Source organism: Lissotriton helveticus, chromosome 4_1 (assembly GCF_964261635.1).
Source record: "Lissotriton helveticus chromosome 4_1, aLisHel1.1, whole genome shotgun sequence".
NCBI lineage: Eukaryota > Metazoa > Chordata > Amphibia > Caudata > Salamandridae > Lissotriton > Lissotriton helveticus.
Window position 1 is genome coordinate 2,627,508 of NC_136063.1, and position 19,233 is coordinate 2,646,740.

At 47.0% G+C, this 19,233-nt stretch overlaps 1 protein-coding gene across 1 annotated transcript in view; it reads right to left on the minus strand.

The window, feature by feature from the left end:
- Nucleotides 1-8,650: 8,650 nt before the first annotated feature.
- The window catches only part of LOC144826888 (uncharacterized), a 97,874-nt gene continuing 87,291 nt past the window's right edge, over nt 8,651-19,233 (minus strand). The window contains exon 4 of the mRNA XM_078685344.1: nt 8,651-9,744. Within this exon, the coding sequence (XP_078541470.1) occupies nt 8,823-9,744 (922 nt within the window). The 3' untranslated portion in view covers nt 8,651-8,822. The remainder of the gene's footprint in view (nt 9,745-19,233) is intronic.

The window sequence follows — 19,233 nt, forward strand, 5'->3', positions numbered from 1 at the left end:
CCTTGTGGGCTTCAAGGCCTACATAGGGGTAACTTACTAATATATAGAAGGGAGTTCTTTACCTGTCAAAAAGGGTTATTTTGACAGGTCAAATTGCAGGTTCTACACTGCAGCCGTCAGACAACAATGAAAGGCCTGAAGCCATGCTTTGTAGGCCCACTCATGTGGATGACATAAAAGGTGCTGCAGTTCGCAAGCAGCATTTAACTATCAGGCCCTGAGTGCCTTTCCTTCACGTTATGTTATGTTATGTTATGAAAAGGCTACTCACCAGTGAGCATCTGTTCTTGGCATGTAGAGTTGCAGAGTTGTACACTTTTGCATAGATCGCCATCTGGTCTTGGGCTCAGATGTTTGAATGTTGTTTTTGTCTTCAAAGATGTCTTTGTCGTCACCAGGTTGGTGACTCCTCCTTCATTCGACGGTGCGCATTGGCATCGGCTCCATCCTTAGATTGTTTTTGCCACGTAGGGTGAGATGGAGCAGTGAGAAATAGAAAGATGTCCATGTGTAGGGTGGGCGTGTACAACTCTGAATCTCTACATGCCAAGAACAGATGCAGACTGGTAAGTAGCATTTTCCATTAGAGGCATCTGAGCTGCAGATTGTACACTATTGCAAAGACTATACAGCAGTTACCTCTTTAGCGGTGGCTCCTATATCTGTTGCAGTAGTTTGAAATAGTGTTCTTAATACAGCCTGGCCCACGCTAGCTTGTTGCTTTGCTTACACATCTACACAATAGTGTTTTGTGTAGGTGTGTGGGGTAACCCAAGATGCTGCTTTGCATATGTCATCTACGGGAATGTTCCCTAAGAGTGCCATAGGAGCCCCTAGTTTGCGTGTAGAGTGAGCTCTAGGGGGAATGGTTAATGTGCGTGTGGCTTTGATGCATTTCGCAATCCACCTTGCAATTCCTGCCTTTGAAGTACGATTGCCTTTATGAGGTGGGGAGAAAGCCATAAAGAGTTGTTTGGTCTTTCTAAAGGATTTTTCCTTTCAATGTAGTAGAGTCGTGCTCTTTTAACGTCTAACGTGTGAAGGGCATGTTCTGCCACTGAGTCTGGTTGAGGGAAAAATGCTGGAAGTTCAACAAACTGGTTAAGGTGGTAGGCAGATACAACTTTGGGTACAAATTTTAGGTTAGTCCTAATAACCACTTTGTTATGATGGATTTGTAGAATGGTACTTGTATAGTTAATGCCTGAAGTTCACTAACTCTTCTGAGAGATGTGATAGCAATTAAAAAGGCTACTTCCGAAGTGAGGAACTGTAGTTCACACTTATGGAGAGGTTCAAAGGCAGGACCCATTAGTCTGGTAAGGACTCTATTAAGGTTCCACACCGGAGAGGGTGGAGCTCTTGGCAGAATTATTCTTTTAAGTCCTTCCATAAAAGCCTTGATAGCGGGAACGCGAATCAAGGACAAATGCTGTCTGTTTTGTAGGTAGGTGGCTATAGCGGCTAGATGTAACCTAATAGATGTATACGCTAGGTTACATTCTTGTAGATGCAAGAGGTAACAGAGGATGTTCTGAATGGAAGCATCTAGTCCGTTGATGTTGTGCGTGCAATAAATGGTGAATCGCTTCAATTGTGCCCCGTAGCTTCTTTAATAACGTTCTGGTGGGAGATTGAAGTAGCCAGACTCTAAGATTTCAGGAGCCAGATCGCAAGGTGGAGTTGATTGGGATCTGTGGGGCATATTACCAACGTTAAGCGATATTTATTGCTAACGATGCTTAGCAACGAATTTTTTAACGCTAAGCATCGTCAGAAATTATCGCAGATAAACCTTGCTATTATCAAGGTTTATCGCAAATGCGATAAAAAACGGCCGCAATGCATGAATATCGCTGAAAAGTCCGCGATATTCATGCATTACCGAGCTAATGCTCTTAGCCATGTTATCCACCTCCCATTGGATAACATGGCTAAGAACTGCTCAGGGCAGGTGTTAGCTTTTGGAGATATTCGCGCTAAGCGCGAATATCTCCAAAAGTTGGTAATAGGAGATAGCGATGTTAGCGACTGTTTCCAGTCGCTAACATCTTGGCACGCCCACTTTGCATGTCACTAGTGATAAATATCACTGACATGCAAAGTGGGGCCCAAGATGGTCGCTATCTCCTACTAGCTGTCGCTAACTGGTGTTTGCGACAGCTAGGTAATAGGGAGATAATTTTATCTCCACTTTCTTGGCTTTTAAAACCAAAAAAGCGGAGATAAACCCCCTTGATAATATGCCCCTGTGTGTCTTATCTCTTCATGGTTCTGAGTAAGAAGTTTGACCGAGAGGTGTAGCTTTTAATGCGGTTTTACTGACAGTTCCAATAGAGTTGTGTACCATGGTTGCCTTGCCCATGTTGGAGCAACTAGGATCATTGTGAGGGAATGTTGAACCACTAACAGAATGAGTGGGAGAGGCAGAAAAGCGTAGGCAAATCTGCCTGACCAATTCATCCATAGCGCATTGCCTTTGGACAATGGGTGTGGATAACTGGACACGAAGTTTGGGCATTTTGCGTTTTGATGTATGGCGAACAGTTCTATTTCTGGGTGTCCCCACAAGGGAAAGAATGGAAGAAGAACTCGAGGATGAAGTCCCCATTTGTGCATCTGCTGCGCTTGACGACTGAGCAGATCTGCAATCTGATTGTGTATCTCTGGGAGATGTTTTGCGGAATGGCCCATCTCCATATGCTTTGAGCTAGGTGTGAGAGCTGCAGGGAGTGTATCCCTCCTTGCTTCAGTATGTAATACATTGCTGTCATGTTGTCTGTACGGATCAGGACAGCTTTGCCTAGGAGGTGTAGTTGAAAAGAGTTTAACGCTAAATAGATTGCTAACAATTCCAGGTAGTTGATGTGAAATTGTTTTTGTTGTGGAGTCCAGATACCCTGAATGGTATGGGTTTGAAAATGCGCTCTTCAGCCGGCGAACGATACGTCTGTTGTTAGCACTATCTGTGGAACTGGCTCGAGGAACGGCCGCCCTCTGGAAAGGGTCTGTGTGTCCCACTATTGTAGAAATTGATGGGTGCGGACGTCCACCAACACCAGATCTGTTAGCTGACCTTGTGCCTGGTTCCACTGACATGCTAAGCACTCTTGTAATGGACGCATTTGTAGTCTCGCATTAGGAATGAAAAAATGCAAGGGGCCTTCATCCCTATTAATTGCATGAACACTCGTGCTGGTAGTGAGTGTTGTGGCTGAAATCTTTGAACTAGCGCTTGTGTAGCCCTTATCCAGACTGGGTTGTGATATGCTAGGGCTGTGGAAGTATTTATTGGAGCTCCTTGATGTTGTTGTATTCTGGACGGTTGGAGGTGGGATTTGCCCAGATTTATAGTGAATCCCAGACTGTGAAGCAGCAGTATTGTGCTGAGTGTGTGTTAAACACAGCTGTTGTGGGATTTTGCTTTTATGAGCCAGTCGTCCAGATAAGGGAAGACATGAGTGTACTGTCTTCTTAAATGGTCTGCAACCACTGCGAAGCACTTGGTGAAAACTCTGGGTGCCGTGGTGACCCCGAATGGCAGAACTTTGAACTGGTAGTGTTGATCATCTACCACAAATCTGCGATATTTCCTGTGGGCGGGATGAATGGGAATGAGGAATAGGCATCCTTTAGATCTAGGGTGGAGAGAAAGTCGGCTTGCTGAAGTAGTAGAAGCAGTTGTTGTAAAGTGACCATGTGGAAGTGGTCTGAAGGATGTAGCAGTTGAGCGGTCTGATGTCCAGTATTGGCCTGAGAGAGCTGTCCTTTTTTGGAATGAGATAATAGAGGGAATAGACCCCTGCGCCTGGATGAGGAAAGGGAACTGGCTCTATTGCATGTTTTTGTAATAGTGCAAGAATCTCTTGTTTGAGAAGCGTCAGGTGTTCTGATGACATTGGACGCTGTTTGGGAGGAATGTTGGGAGTGGTAGAAGTGAGTTTCAGGCAATAACCATACTGGATAATTTGTCTTACACACTTCTCTCTTGTGATGGAAATACAGACAGGCAGGCACTGTGAGAGACGTCCCCGACAGGAGTGGAATGATCGGGGGAAGCACAGTATTTGGTATTAGGGGAGCTGCGGGGGTTATTACCCCTGCCTCTGCCCTTGTTGTTGTTTCCCCTGTAACCTCCCCTAGAGTATCCTTTGGAAAAGGAGCCCTTGTTGGGACTTTTGTAGGATGAGGGCGGGTGTTCTGGTGTATTTGTTTTGGAGCCTGCTCTATAGAAGGAACGTCGAAAGGAGCCTCTCGTATGGGTGACTGCAGGGCTCCCATAGACTTGGCAGTGTCTGTGTAATTTTTTTTATCTTTTCCAAAGATGTCTCCACTGCAAGACCAAAGAGATGCTCATGGCCAAAAGGCTGATGAAGGGTACTGTTTTGTACCTCTTGTTTAAAACCAGATGTCCTAAACCAGGCATGTCTGCGTAGTAAAACACTCATATTTACTGGGCGGGACGCGGTATCTGCTGTGTCGAGCGTGCATTTGATGGATGTGTTAGTAACCCCAGTTTGCCTTCCTGTATAATGTCATTCGCGTTATCTTTATACTGTTGCGGTAGGTGTTGAATGAGCTTTTCCAGCTCATCATAGTGAGCCCTGTCATACCTTGCCATGAGGGCTTGCGTGTTGGTTATTTTCCAGTAGTTTTCAGCTTTAGACGCCGTACGTTTGCCTGATGCGTCTAATAATTTAGATTCTTTGTCAGGAGGTGGTGTGTCACCTGACCCCTGAGAATGTGCTCTTTTGCGTGCATTGGCTACGACTAGGGAATCTAAAGGAAGTTGACCCTTGATGTCTACGGGGTCAGTGGGAGCTGCCTCGTATTTCGTATCTATTCTGGGGTTAAGAACCCTAGCTCTAACCGGGTCTTTGAACACCTCAGGGGCGTGTCTAAGAAGACCTTTCAGCATTGGCAAGCCATGAGACGATCTTTGTGGCTGGTCAAAGGTGTCTTAAAGAAAGTCCTCTTCTACAGGGTCTGAGTGTAGTTTGACTCCATGGTATGTTGCAGCCATATTTATTAGTTGGGCAAACCCACATTATCATCTCGCAGGGATAGTTTTGAGGGGTAGAAATCCGATCCTTATGTAAATCAGGATCGGTATTAAAGTCATGCCGCGGGTCTGGATCCTGTGGTGGCTCTTCAGGATCCTCAGTGTCTACTGGGATTATATCTTCATCTTCCGGCCCATCCCCATGTGCATCGTCACTATCCTCTGGTTGTGGAGAATGTGCTAGAGAAATCAGTAGATTAGGTTTAATTGGTGGAGGGGGTGAAGGTGGTGGAGCAGTATTAGTGGCCATGTGTATTTTCTTTAGAGGAACCGGTGCATGTGGTAAATGTTCTGGCTTAGTAACTATATGACTGTGAGTAGTTGGCCTGGTATATGCTGTCCACTAGTTCTAGTGGGCACCTTGCACCAGTCCAAACGACCCTTATTGAAGATTAGGTTAAAGACAACCTTATAGAAATATTAAAGCACTAGAACGACAGTAAATAGCACAATACACAGTGGGTTCCAGGGGGAGACCAAACTATATATTAAGAAAGTGGTATAACACCCCGACTTGACTAGACACAGTGCCTAGAGCACGTAGAATCGATGGGACCCCAAGGAACCATCCAAGGTTGTGACACAGGGGACCCACGGGGGTCGTGTGCAGTATGAGAACACAGCAGTGATCTCCGCACAATCCTATGGGAAAGTCGAGGTTGGAATTTTAAAGATTAAGGACACTTAGGAGAGGACTTTGAGCAAACCCTTTCAAACTCAGAGGGTTCTAAGACCAGCATCCATGTGAGCACCAGAGTACTTGTGCTACCTCACCCAGCAAAGCCGGGTGCATAGGTGTCAAATGGTGTCGGGAATCATTGTCGTTTTCAATGGCAATGTGCTGCAAAGTGCTGCTGCCGTAAAGAGGAAAAGTGTCCGGTGTGATCCAAACTTGGATCAGAGCTGAGAAGAACCTGAACGCAGAGGGGACAGAGGCTGAGTCAGTTGGTAGTGACCAGGGGCACGATAGATGAATGCCCACCGATGTCGGGTGTTTGAGATACGAAGAGGTTGTTAAAGATTGCAGGGATTTGTTAGCATGAGCAGAAAGCCATTTTGTACTTGGCAGCCATCTTAGTTAGCCATGTGCTTTTTCCCTCTTCCAGAGACTTGCACATGCTCAGAGAGGCCGAGCTAATAGAATGCACCTGCCCTTATGTTATAACTGTCCTCTTATAACTGTCAGGCTATTCTTGCAGATGTAAGGAGAAATATCTCTCCTCCCACTTTGTTGAGCAAGCAACTTTTGTATGCCCATATTAGTCGTTTTGCATGCTTACATGAGCCAGGACCTCCCCTTGGTGTTATGCGGACTAATGTAACCGAAACATATATAAGGCTTCTGTTTTCTGTACTCCTTAGACTGCCTCCTACAGTTGTCTGAGGGTACTGTGTGACGTAGTCTACATCATGTGACGTCAGTAAATATATTTTCATTATATTACAGCTTCTGTGCCAATCTCTTCTTTGTTGGTTTAAAAGGACCAGGTGTATCGGTGAACCCCTTGGGAGGTTTATATTTCTTCAAGGTGAAGCTTGACTCTGCAGTCACGGGGACCAGGAGATGTCGAGGACGACCAAAGTCCGGAGGTGAGCTGTCCCATGAAGGATTTGAGTACTGGGCGGTCACTGTCCGGATTGAACACAAACAAGCCTTGGCAACTGCAACCCATGCGGTCAGAGAAAAGATGCTTCGGTGGGGACCAGCAAGGTCCAGGGGACACCCCAAGTGATGGAGAGTCAGGGCACGTCTGGAGCAACTGGGTAAGCCCACTTAAAGTTAGAGTTGCCTTCTCAGGGACCCACAGGTCGACGGACCAGGGATTGCGAAGGGACCTCGAGAGGAATCACAAAATACCAGCTTACGGGACACTCAGTGAGTGTAGGCCAGTAATCTTCAGCGAAAACACTGCTCGGGGCTTGGACTACAAGTAACCCAAAGCACAGTCTCAGGGATCACCAAAAAGCATATGCTGCTGCAAATGTGCATGGTGTCCAGGGGTTCCAGAACCACGGTCCCCACGAGGGCTACCGGTCTCAGGTTTGCTGAAAGCACTGGTCGCCCCAGGAAAGCTTGTGAGCCCACCTCCTGTGTTGCAAAATCTCTGGAGTCCTTCAGTAGCTGCCTAGACGTAAACTGGTCAGATGCGTTTCAGGTGCTTGCCTTGCAGGGGAGTAACTTCTTTACTCCAAGGGAGATTCTTCAGTCATCAGTGTCGTGCAGATCGTCAAAGTACTTGGTTTTTGTAGCAGAGTTTAGTCCAGGTAAAATGTATTCCCAAGGAAGGGGTGGAACAAACTCTGGGGACCCACCTATGGGAGTGTCAGGACAGAGGGTTGGCTACACCGATGTCCTTTGTCCAGTTTCGTTCCAGAGCAGGGGCTGATAGCCCCTGCAGCTGGTTTGAGCTGGACTATGCACAGGGACACCAAATGTGCTCCCAGTGCAGACTTCAAAGCACTCTTGGAGTGCATTCAGCACCAGCCCCAATCCATCACAAACAACCCCGGAAAAGGGGTTCCGAAGGCTGCAGAGAGGCTCTGTTCATGCAGGGGCACCCTCTCACATAAAACCCAGCACCCTACCTTCAGGATTGATGGTGTGGAAGATTTCTCTTCGGGAAACTTCTCTTGGCTGTTTAGCAACAGTGTCTGGTATAGAAGCTTTCCCTGGCTCTGAGACCATCGGATTGCTTCAGCTCCGCGGGGTTTTGTTTGGGAGGCTTAGCTATGGAAGGCTTCTCCTTAGATGTTTTCAGCTTCGAGGGCTTCGGTGCGGAGATCTTATCCGGCTGCTTTGGTGCAGAGGTCTAATCAGACTGTTTTGGTGCAGAAGGGTCTTTTGGCATTTTTGGTGTCGGATGTTTTTCCAGTGCCGATGGAAGCGGCGTAATATCTTGGTGACCTAGCTTTCGGTGCAGAAGATGGTTTTTCGACACGGGTGGATGGCTCGAGTCGGAGCCGGAAGGCTTTTTTTTGTCCTTCTGAGCCGGGCCCGGAGGCGGGGCCCTCGAAGTCTTTGTTCGATGTGTGCCTGAGCCCGGAGGCAAAGGTGTCATCGGAACCTTTGGTATGGGCTTGGGTGGGGCAGGGGTGTCGGTACTCATGTCCCTGTTGAGCCAGTGTGATGTCATCTTCGGCGTTGGAGTCGACTGCTTCGGAGACCGAGACCTGTTCTTCCTGTTCTGGTTTCTAAGTTAGTTCTGTGAATCGGGCCCAGTGAGAGACACATTTTTGGGTGTTCTAAAGCTGCTGTTATAAGTAAGCAAGTTAATTAATAGGCATGATGTTGGTTGTACAAATTACATTTTGTTTATTTTCTTCATTAACTTCTGTCATCCTATGGCTGTCATTCTGTGCCGTTTCCATGGCTGAAAAATTGCAGTCCTTCTTCTATTTTTCCAAAATGCCCCGTATTTTGGTTCTCAAGATGTGGTCACCCTAGATATTATGTCAATTAGGAATAAGCCAATGTAAACATGCTTTGCTGAATAAATCTGCTGAATAGAATAATTTCCCAAAACTCAAGATCGTTAACCTTAAAGAAAAAGATGAAAAAGAGTCAACAAGACGAGCTAAACAACAACATTGTATAGAATTATCAGATTTATTCACAAGTAGTACTGATTTAAATCATGTCACAAGTCTTCATTAATGTTTTTACAGAAAAAAAAAGCAGCAGAAGTATCTTGCAAAATCAGACCTAACCATAGTTCAGTTTGGTTACAACGCAGTCCTCACTGTGCAGTCAGGATTCTAACTATTTGCTCTCCTTTTTAAGATCCTGGTCTAGACTTTCGATGACCTCCTCGATGTTGGAGGCCACGTCGCGCATGTTTTCTGCCATTTCTGATCGGGACCCTTTGTTGAGATGTGTGATTCCGTTGTATAGCTCTCTTAAGTTCTGGTAGAGGAAGAATGTCGTACTGGCTGCCGTATATGCTGCCTGGGCGACCTGTATCACACTAGACGCCCGGCTCACTTTTGTTGATAGTGCAGTTTCTTCTTTGAGGTCTCCACCTTTGATGAGTTGGGTGGCAGGATTCGGCATTTCCTTGGATGATCCAAAGAGCTTGTCTTTGATTGATGTTATGAGGCCAGAATATGTTGCCACATTGATAACAAAGCTGACAAGGTCAGTTTTGAGGCCCACGTCATTGCTCTTAATCTTAGGTGGTAGAAAGTGGGGAAATCTGATTTTTATTTCCATCAGTTTCTTATTCAAGATTGTGCCATGAAGTTCCTTTTCCTCCTCTAGAAACATGAATCGTTCCTGAATTTTGAGATACCTGTCTGATATTTCCTTCAAATCCTGTTGACACAAGTCCAAGATTTCGTTTGCACGAATCACGTTCTTCGTTTCTTCTTTCTGTTCCTTTGACGAGGCAGTGAATTTGAAGTAACTGCCTATCAAGGAAATGGCTTCTCCAGCTAAGCTGGTCAGTGGCCAGGCCCCAATGAACACATCCAAGGCAAACCCAGTGGCGGTTATGAGGCCGCCGCTAACCGCTACCCCGGCTCCAACGACTTTACCCTTAGTGACCTCTTGATGAACTTTGTCAATTTCATCTGCAATTAAACGGACGCTGGTCACATGCTTTGCCAAAGAAACTTTCTTTATAGACACAACACGATTGAAATCCTCCAGCTGATCACAAAGTGTTTCTACTTCTATATACAACCTGGAAAAAATGAATCAAATGAAAAGGTTAATAAAAGTGTACAACCTGCAAACCACCACTAAAAATATAAAGGCATCATTTGCACCCTAGAATCTTACATTGTGGGATACCTCTCCTGCAATCGTTGAACAATCATATAGGCTAATTTCCTTTCCTACATATATCCACAATATTCACGGATAAAGTTAACCTTGCAACGCAATATGCTTAAAAGAGAAATCATTGTACATCTGTAGCAAGTCCTGCTTTAATACCAACTCTTAAACCAAAGGGGATGATGGACGGAGTGTTGAGAATGCACGCACTCACCCCCAGTCAACTGATCTGGGTTTAATCCATCATCATTCTTTAGCTTACTCCACCACTCCAGTTCAGACATGGCCATATGCAAATCAGTCTGACCCTGTGCCTCATGTGAACAGTCCAGCCCGAACTGCCAAGCCATGTCTTACCTGGACCGGAAACAAGCATCCTGGGACCAGTTTCTGGCTAATTAGCCGTCATCAGCCAGGCTAGCTTGAATCCAGTGGCAAAGTGAGCAAGAGACCCACGTCTGGGCATACCCTGCCAACTGAGGGCGAACAAAGCAAAACGAAAGGGGATGATGGATGGAGTGTGGAACAATGCAAGCACTCACCCCCAGTCAACTGATCTGGGTTTACTCCATCATCATTCTTCAGCTCACTTCGCCACCCCAGTTTAGACATGGCCATATGCAAATCAGTCTGACCCTGTGCCTCATGCGAACAGTCCAGCCCGTACTGCAAAGCCATGTCTTCCCTTGACCGGAAATAAGCGTCCTGGGACCGGTTTCTGGCTAATCAGTCGTCAAGAGCCAGGCTAGCTTCAATCCAGTGGCAAAGTGAGAAAGAGACCCACGTCTGGGCATACCTTGCCAACTTAGGGCGAACAAAAAACAACCAAAGGAAACATGGCTCAACCCCCACTCCACATCTATCCTCGACATGCTCATTCCTCCAGGATATTCCATCCTTAAGAAAGACAGAATCCATCAAATAGGAGGAGGCCTTGCCCTATTCTGTAAAGACAAACTTAAACTCACGCTGGTCCATCTCCAGGACCCATGCACCTTTGAATACCTCTGCGCTGATCTTACTACTCCTGGTTCCCCTACTATTCATCTACATACCATCTACCACCCCCTGGTAATTCTATCTCCTTTGCCGAGGAGATGTCTGATCTCATTATTCAAGCATCGCTCTCTCACTCCAGGAATCTCTTCCTTGGCGACTATAATATCCATTGGAATAAAAATGAAGACCCTGCAGTCATCCTCTTTAATGATACTGTGGACATCACTGGCCTGACTCAACTCACTCCAAAGGTGCCACCCTTGACGCTATTATGACTAGCACGGATCTGGCCTCCCTCTCCAAGATCATTCCCGTGGACTGGTCAGATCACCACCTTATCCTCTTCACCATGAACAGCTCCACTACTCGCCCTACCCCAATCGGCAGTTTACCGATGAAACATACTCGTAATCTTCACCTTATTCCCCCTGGCGATTTGGAATCCTCAATTAAAACTCGATTACTTCTCCCCCTCTATCTCACAGCACTACTGACCAAACAGATCATTACAATAATGCTATCCTTCAAGCCCTTGACCAAATTGCCCCAACCAAACACAACAAAAAAACATCCCACCCAAATCCTGGTTCATTTCCGACCTTAATAATGAAAGACGGGCCCTCAGGCAGTCAGAACGTGCTGCAGGAATCATTTCTCCTCTGCTAATTTGGTACTCCTTAGAAACCCCAGGGCCAAATACAAGAAGCACATCTTCAAAGAAAAAGCCTCCTTCCTTCATTCTCAACTTGACCAGGCTAGAAACCGTCCCAGAGAACTCTTTAACTTTGTCAAAAAACAAAATTCCTCTGGGCCTCCCAAAACATTAGCCACTGTCGAGAGGTGCGAAGAAATCGCTAGCTTCTTTTCTAGTAAAGTCAACAAGATAGGTGGAGTAGTGTGGCTCACTCGTTAGAGGCGGCAGGCCTGAGAGCAGAAGTCAGCCCGGGACCAGGGTTCAATTCCCGACGCGGCAGGGTCGTGGACCTTGGTCAGCGGACTCGATAATTCTCGCTTCGGTGCTTACTCTAATCAGGGGTTACACTCGGCAACTCTGGGCATTAGCTTGCCTAATCTCCACAACGGCCCCACCAATTTCGGGGATGCCTGGCTCCACCTTGGGGACTCCCAGCAAGGGACCATCCCACAGGGAAAGCCAGGACGGGTTCCCCAGAGTTATACAGCGCCGGGACGCCCCGTTGCTGGGGCAGCTGTGCGCTTTACAAGTATACTACATTTACATTTACATTTACATTTACATAGAGATACCCTTCTCTTCCACCCCTCTCTCATTTCAACCTCCCCTCAGCCAACACCTCCTCCCGAACATTCCTACTGCACTTTTGTCCTCCTCTCCCCCGCTTCATGACCCCTCACAACCCCTCCTTGCTCTCCCCCAGTCTGACTCCAATTATATTGACCCCCAACTTAAACAACCTAAAAACAATGCTTCTTGGAGCAAATTTTGTCCAATATCTGAAACTGCTGTCCTCAACATCATCTCTAAACTCAAACCATCCTCTCATAGCAAAGATTCTCTTCCCACCCATTTGGTTCAGGAACCTAAACACAGCATTGCCCCTATATGGACCAATATCATCAATTCCTCCTTTGCCACTGGTTGTGTTCCTGCCTCCCTTCAACTAGGTCAAATCTCCCCCATCCCCAAAAACACCTCCGCTGACCCTAATGACTTAAACAATTTGCGCCCTATCTCTAACCTTCCCTTCCTCTCCAAAACCCTTGAAAATGTTGTCCTGTCTCAACTGGATAACCATATCGTCTCCTTCAATCTCCTTGACGTTTTCCAATCTGGTTATAGAAAAGGATGCAGCACCGAAACTGCCATGCTCAATATTACGGATGACATTCATCGCTCTTTGGACAAAGGCGAATCTTCCCTCCTAATCCACCTTGACCTCTCTGCAGCCTTTGAAACTGTCCACCATCCCACCCTTCTTAAACCTCTCAAAGACCGAAATTAAGCTCAGTGATTGGCTCTCCAAACCTCAACCTGTCTCACTTGGTGTCCCACAAGGTTCTATCCTATCCCCAACCCTATTCAACCTCATCAGGGAACCCCTCACCCTTATTCTCAAACAAGCTAAAATCAGTTACCACCTCTATGCCGATGACACTCAACTATATTATAAGATCAAATACCACAACAACATCTTACATCTCAACGATACCCTGAATAAAGTCTAAGCCTGGCTCCATCTTAATCACCTCAAACTTAATCCTAAAAAAACTGAAATCATCCTTTTCGCTCCCAAAAACAGCTCTCTGCCTATCCAACACTGGATCACAGATATCAAAGCACTCAACTGCACTCTCTCCACCTCCAACTCTGTCAAATCCCTAGGCATTAGCATCAACCAGAATCTTAATCTCAACCCTCACATAAAAAAATGTGACTAAAGGTGCTCTCTTCACTCTACACCGACATAAAAAAATTAAACCCTTCATTTCAGCTGACGACTTCAAAACCTCAATTGGCTCCCAATAGAAGGAAGATCCACCTACAAGATTGCCTGTATCACTCACAAGCCCTTCACCAAAACATCCCCTCGTACCTTTCCGACAAACAGCAAAAAAGCAGGGTGTTCCAGGTCTTTGAGGAGCACTAACGCCCTTTTCCTAATCCCCCCTCGGCTCACTAGTAAAAAGACTCAATCACGTGCATTCTCAGGCAATGACCCTTCAATTTGGAACTCTCTTCCCAAAGATCTTCGTTGCAACCCCTCCTACCCTCTCTTCAAAAAAAGCCTCAAGGTGCTTCTTCTCAACAAATATTGGGGTTCTTAATGTTACTGAATTTACTCTGTCCTTTTCTTTCTTTCCACTCCTCGACTCACCCCCTCTTACTTCCATTTCCTATCTTCTCTCTCCTTCTCTACCTTCCCCTCTCTATCTAATTATTCAATCGTCCTCTTCTCCGATACTGATCTCTTAGTTGCTGTTTCCTCTTTCTCTCGTTTGATTCAAATGCCTTATCCTATGTGAGTAAACTGCACTATGTTAATTTTCTTTCTTGATGTGTGGACCTATCTTGTAAAGCACTCTGATACTCTCGGGTCCAGTAGCGCTATATAAAACCTTTTCAATAAATAAATAAATAAATATTGGTGGATGGAGTGTTGAGAATGCAAGCACTCACCCCAGTCAACTGATCTGGGATTAATCCATCATCATTCTTTAGCTCACTCCGCTACCCCAGTTTAGACATGGCCATATACAAATCAGTCTGACCCTGTGCCTCATGGGAACACTCCAGCAAGAACTGCCAAGCCATGTCTTCCCTGGACCGGAAACAAGCATCCTGGGGCCGGTTTCTGAAAACTCAGCTATCATCAGCCAGGCTAGCTTGAATCCAGTGGCAAAGTGAGCAAGGGACCCACTCCTGGGCATACCCTGCCAACTAAGGGCGAACAAAGCAAAACCAAAGGGGATGATGGACGGAGTGTTGAACATTGGAAGCACTCACCCCCAGTCAACTGATCCTGGGTTTAATCCATCCTCATTCTTTAGCTCACTCCGCCACCCCAGTTCAGACATGGCCATATACAAATCAGTCTGACCCTGTGCCTCATGGGAACAGTCCAGCTCGAACTGCCAAGCCATGTCTTCCCGGGACCGGAAACAAGCATCCTGTGACCGGTTTCTGGCTAATCAGCCATCATCAGCCAGGCTAGCTTGAATCTAGTGTCAGCCCCGCTAAGAGTTTTCACCACTCAGAAAAGTTGCCGATTTACCTTCCTGAAGTGTGGGACGGCCCAGCTCATTGTCTGTCACAAACGGCGCTCCTCATGCTCCCACCCACCAATAACTGCATCTCACAGTCTACAGTGAGACAGATAAGTTGCCACCCCTCCCCTCCGAAGAGCCTTTGTGGGTCGTCCTACCGCAAATCATAGGGTGCGAGAGGGGGGTAAGAGATGGGGCGGATACATTTAGAGGCAGAGGAGGAAAACAACACCCAACGTGATCCAATCGTAGTATCACGACAGGCCGGCTGCTGGGAGAGAACATGAACTGTTGCGGTTTGTCTGTCAGTCGTCCTGCTGCGCAGCTTTCCTGAAATATTTGTGGAATGCGGTGAGGGGCGCAGGTTTATCTAGCTGAAATGTTTGGACCTGTAGATATGTAGCTAGTCTCTTCAAAAACCTGCGTTAGGAAAGATTACACATTAAGTTTCAGAAATGAGTGGTGTACTCAAAAACACTCGGTGCTGGAATGGAGTGCAAAGTCGCCAAAATCCGATTCTAGTATCTATTTTGAGCAGAATGGAGTGGTCGAAAGGGAGGGGGAGCAAGGAGGCAGGCAGACAAGCAGTTAGTGGCAGCCAACCAGCGGCGGAGAGAGAGACTTTTCTCTTTTGGAGCCGTACAACTTGGACGGACTGCCCTGCTTGTGTAAAAGGTTTCTTATCTTCTTTATGGGGCGAAACAGATGGCTGAATCAAAAAAGAGAGGGGGGGGACCAGGAGCTGATTAAGGTCTAGTGCCCGAGCTCCAACAGCTAGTTATATAACCAAAAATGGGGTCACTGGGGAGGAGCTACGATAGCAACCAAGATGGCAGCATAAGCTCCCGGCTCCGCCGACCTCCGCCAGCAGCTCGTCTATCCTGATATGGATCCTGAATTCGCACCGGACCCCCGTGTTCATGAGGTGTTCCTGAATCTAAAGGTGCAATCCCGAGATTTCCACCTTCTCGAATTATGAAGATACGCCGTGTTTTTATTCTCGGCCTAACCCAGCATGGAAGCCGGGGCCTCGATTTCTGACCCATCCGGGTTGGAGTTGAACAACATCGGCCGCGGGACTTGGGCTTCGTCCGGTCTCCCGAAGTTGGGCATATTCTGATCGTTTTGGATGGCGACACTGTGATCGGTTGAATCCGAGGATACAGTAGCGTGACGCACCGGTTGCTGTGGTCGGGGGTCCGTCGCCCGGAGACTCTGCTAGCCGACCGGGGTCGACGGGCTTGGGCCCTCGATTGCGGCAAAGGTGTCGATATTGAGAGACTTAGAGCGCCCATCGCTGTCATTGGCTTTAGGTGTGCCTGTTACCCCAGAGAAGTCGACCTCCGGGGTTCGAGTCGTGCTCTATCGCTTCGTGAGAGGGGATGGAGCGGGCGCCATCACTTCAGGCTGTAATGGCCGCCATTGGGGCGCTCCACTCGCAGTTCACCGCCGCCTTCCAGAGGATGATTTTAACAGCGGACGATATCTGCCTGAGACCGGACTACGACCCTTCGGTATGTTTTCAGCAAGCCGTGGTGCCTGCGGTGCAGGGTGCGCTAGCGACTGAGGACCCCGTTCGGAAACCAGATTTGATGTGTTTTGTCGGTTCCCAGATAACAGCCTGAGAGCCTCGGACTATCGTCAGCTCATCCGGCTCAATCCCGATGCCGCCTACGATAGACATGGACAGTTTTATACGCCGTAATAGGTTTCTCAGTGACTATTGGAGTGTTTTATTATCCTTTTCCTCCTTCTTGGTTCAACCATGTTCTTGGGACTCATTTTCGGTGGACAGCTATCCTCGTTTGATTTGTGGACATCGAGAACTATTATCCTGGTTTCGATCCTACTGCACTGACCTGGACTTTTCTGAGCGCTCTGATTCTTCCATTGAGATGGCGGTACGGGTGGGAAGGGCTCGCACGAAAACCCGTAGTGGCCAGGGTTGAACTTGACTGACTGGGTTTGATAAAATACCTTGATTCGATAAGGGAATTGTACCTATAATGATGTGAGAGTCGGGTGGTTTTTGCTAACTCCCCCGGTTGGTTTATAACTATCGCTTCATACTGTCTTGATTATGTTTCGGGGTGGTCGCTTCTGGCGGGGGGTAAGGGAGACCGGGGGCATGTTTGATTTCTCCTCCTCTGCTCTTTTCCTTCTTGTAGGGTTAGTTCTTGGGCGACAGGCACGCTGCTAGTGGGGTTAGGCCGTAGCCATTGCAGGGGTGCAGGGTGTGGCGTTTAGGGGGGTTTGTTATTTTATCTTATTTTGTTCTATGGCCTTTTTTCTTTCATTCTTTCCTTTTACGAGAGGTGGGTTGTTTATCCTAAACTGATTTTCTCATTCATGTGGGTGTCTACTCCGGCCTTAATTAGTCTGTATTTTGGGAGGATGGGTCTTGCAGACAGAAATCAAACTGGGTTGTTTAGCACATTGTCTATCCTTCTTATATGCTTACATACGATTACGTCATAGATTCATGTGTATTTGTTTATCTGCATTGCCGTATTCGCCCATCGCCTACTGTACTGTATCTTAAAGTATGAAACCCTATTTCTGTAATGCCTCCTCTTGTTTTCTTCAATAAAAAGACTTACATTTTTTTTTTTTTTTAATGGGGTCACTGTTTTATCCGAGTCTGTGCTGTGTGACTCATTCGCCAAACTTCAGATAAAGGGAAGGGAAGGTAAAGAATGAAGTTAAAGGGAAGCTAGGTATTGTGAAAACCATCTGCAGATTGTGCAAGATGGAACTGGGGCAAGGGGAGGAGACGTTTATTGTCTCTTGTTGCCCTCACACACCCCGAAGGATGTCATGCTTCATCATCGGGCGGTGCTCCTCGTCGGCCGGCACTGCAATGCCCCACGGGTCCCCCGAAGGGTCACTTTGACGGAGATCTTTTCAGAGAACAGCCGTATGATGCATGCAGGTGTGCGTGGGGGCAGGGAGGGTACTAGTGAGGAGTGGTAGTGTGGACAGTGGTATAAAAATGGCTAGGGGATCCTTGAGGACAGTAGTTTAATTATGAGTGGGTACCCGTCATATTAAAAAAACCCGAAGGTTGAGTGTTACAGTGTGGGTAGTAATGTACCCTGGGTAACAGGTAAAGTGGTCAGGTCGACATGTTTCGCGCAATCGTGGTCAGAGCGATCCAGTGCGCTTCATCAGGACCAGAGAGAAGAAAGTGTTGGTTGTGAAAAAAATTTACTAAATAGTGTGAGTAGGTGAAACCTTATGAAGTACTGGAGGAGTCAGCGTAATAAAGACCCTATTAGAGTATCGCAGAGATCAGACAATTTGTCTATACCCCAGTATAACCTAAATAGTAGTGGAGAGTTGCTCCATGGGTGGCGGCGTTGGTCACACCGTCATTTCCCGGTGGTTCTGTAGTCACATAGGTACTGGACAGCACCTGCCCACCAAACGCCGGCCCGAATCTTGATTTGGCGTTTGGTGGGTAGGGAGTTTGGTGGGTAGGTGCTGTCCAGTACCTATGTGACTACAGAACCACCGGGAAAAGATGGTGTGACCAACGCCAGGTTAAGCGAGTGACTAATGGTCAGTTGTCTGACCTCCTGTTCTGAGACACAACGAGGTCCAAAGGACTCCTTTCAACCGCTCAGCTGACCTGTTGGTGTTCTGTAGAGTGAGTCCCTGAATCCCCCGCGGTGCTTCCCCAGGTCTTGGACTCTCGGCTGTCATCAATGTTCGCTCCACTCCATAGAAAGGTGAAATCATGAAGTTTTAGGCTCTTCATGACCTTGAACGAGCTCGTTCACACCGAGACTCTGCCGCCAGAGATGACCAGCAGCACAAGATCTGCACTTTGTCCTCCAGCAATATCCAATGGAAGGTGGATATTATGGCTAAGTCTGCCCTGCCCTATCAACAAGCTATCGCCTTTCCAACGATAATCGCACATTCATCAGCTATCGCTTGGATTTTTGTTGCTTTGGAGATAAGCGTCGCTGATAGCACGATATCTCAGCGATAGCCGCCGATAATTATCCTCGCGCTAAAAGCGCTTAGCGATAATTATCGCCGGCTGTTGCTGATATGCCCTGGGTTTGTTGCTTCAGTAGGGTTTTCACTCCCCTCAATCAAAATCCCAGTTTCTTAGAGTCAGAATCCGACCGACCTCATCAATATTCATGAGGTATGTCCTGAATTGCGTCTCACTGCAATTGGATGTCCTTGGAAGGATTGTGGCCTCCTCGGATCACAGACTACCACGTCTGTGATTGCATTTAAATGCGGCTCATTTTTATTAAGAGAAACAGAACTCAATTCTTTAAATATAACTGCAAGGAATTTTTTGGGGCTGATCCTGCTGGTTTTGCAGCTCTGAGAGTTCATTGAGGCTGCTAACCAGACCTCCCTGTCAGCGCCCTTACCCATAAACAGGTCTGTTACCCAGTTGGCTAAGCTAACTAACCTGTAGTTCCCTACTAAACAGTACCCAGGGCATGTAGTTGTAGGGCCTGTCCAGTTATTGCCGCACTGGTTGTGCCAACCTGGGGGTGGCACAAGTAAACCAAGACTCCCAGCTCACAAGTTAGAGGCTGGAAAAGTAGTTTGAGCTGCTGGGCAGACTTTGCCATTTAAAGAAATGGTAAAGCCAGACTTCCCGCTGGTATAAATGACGCCA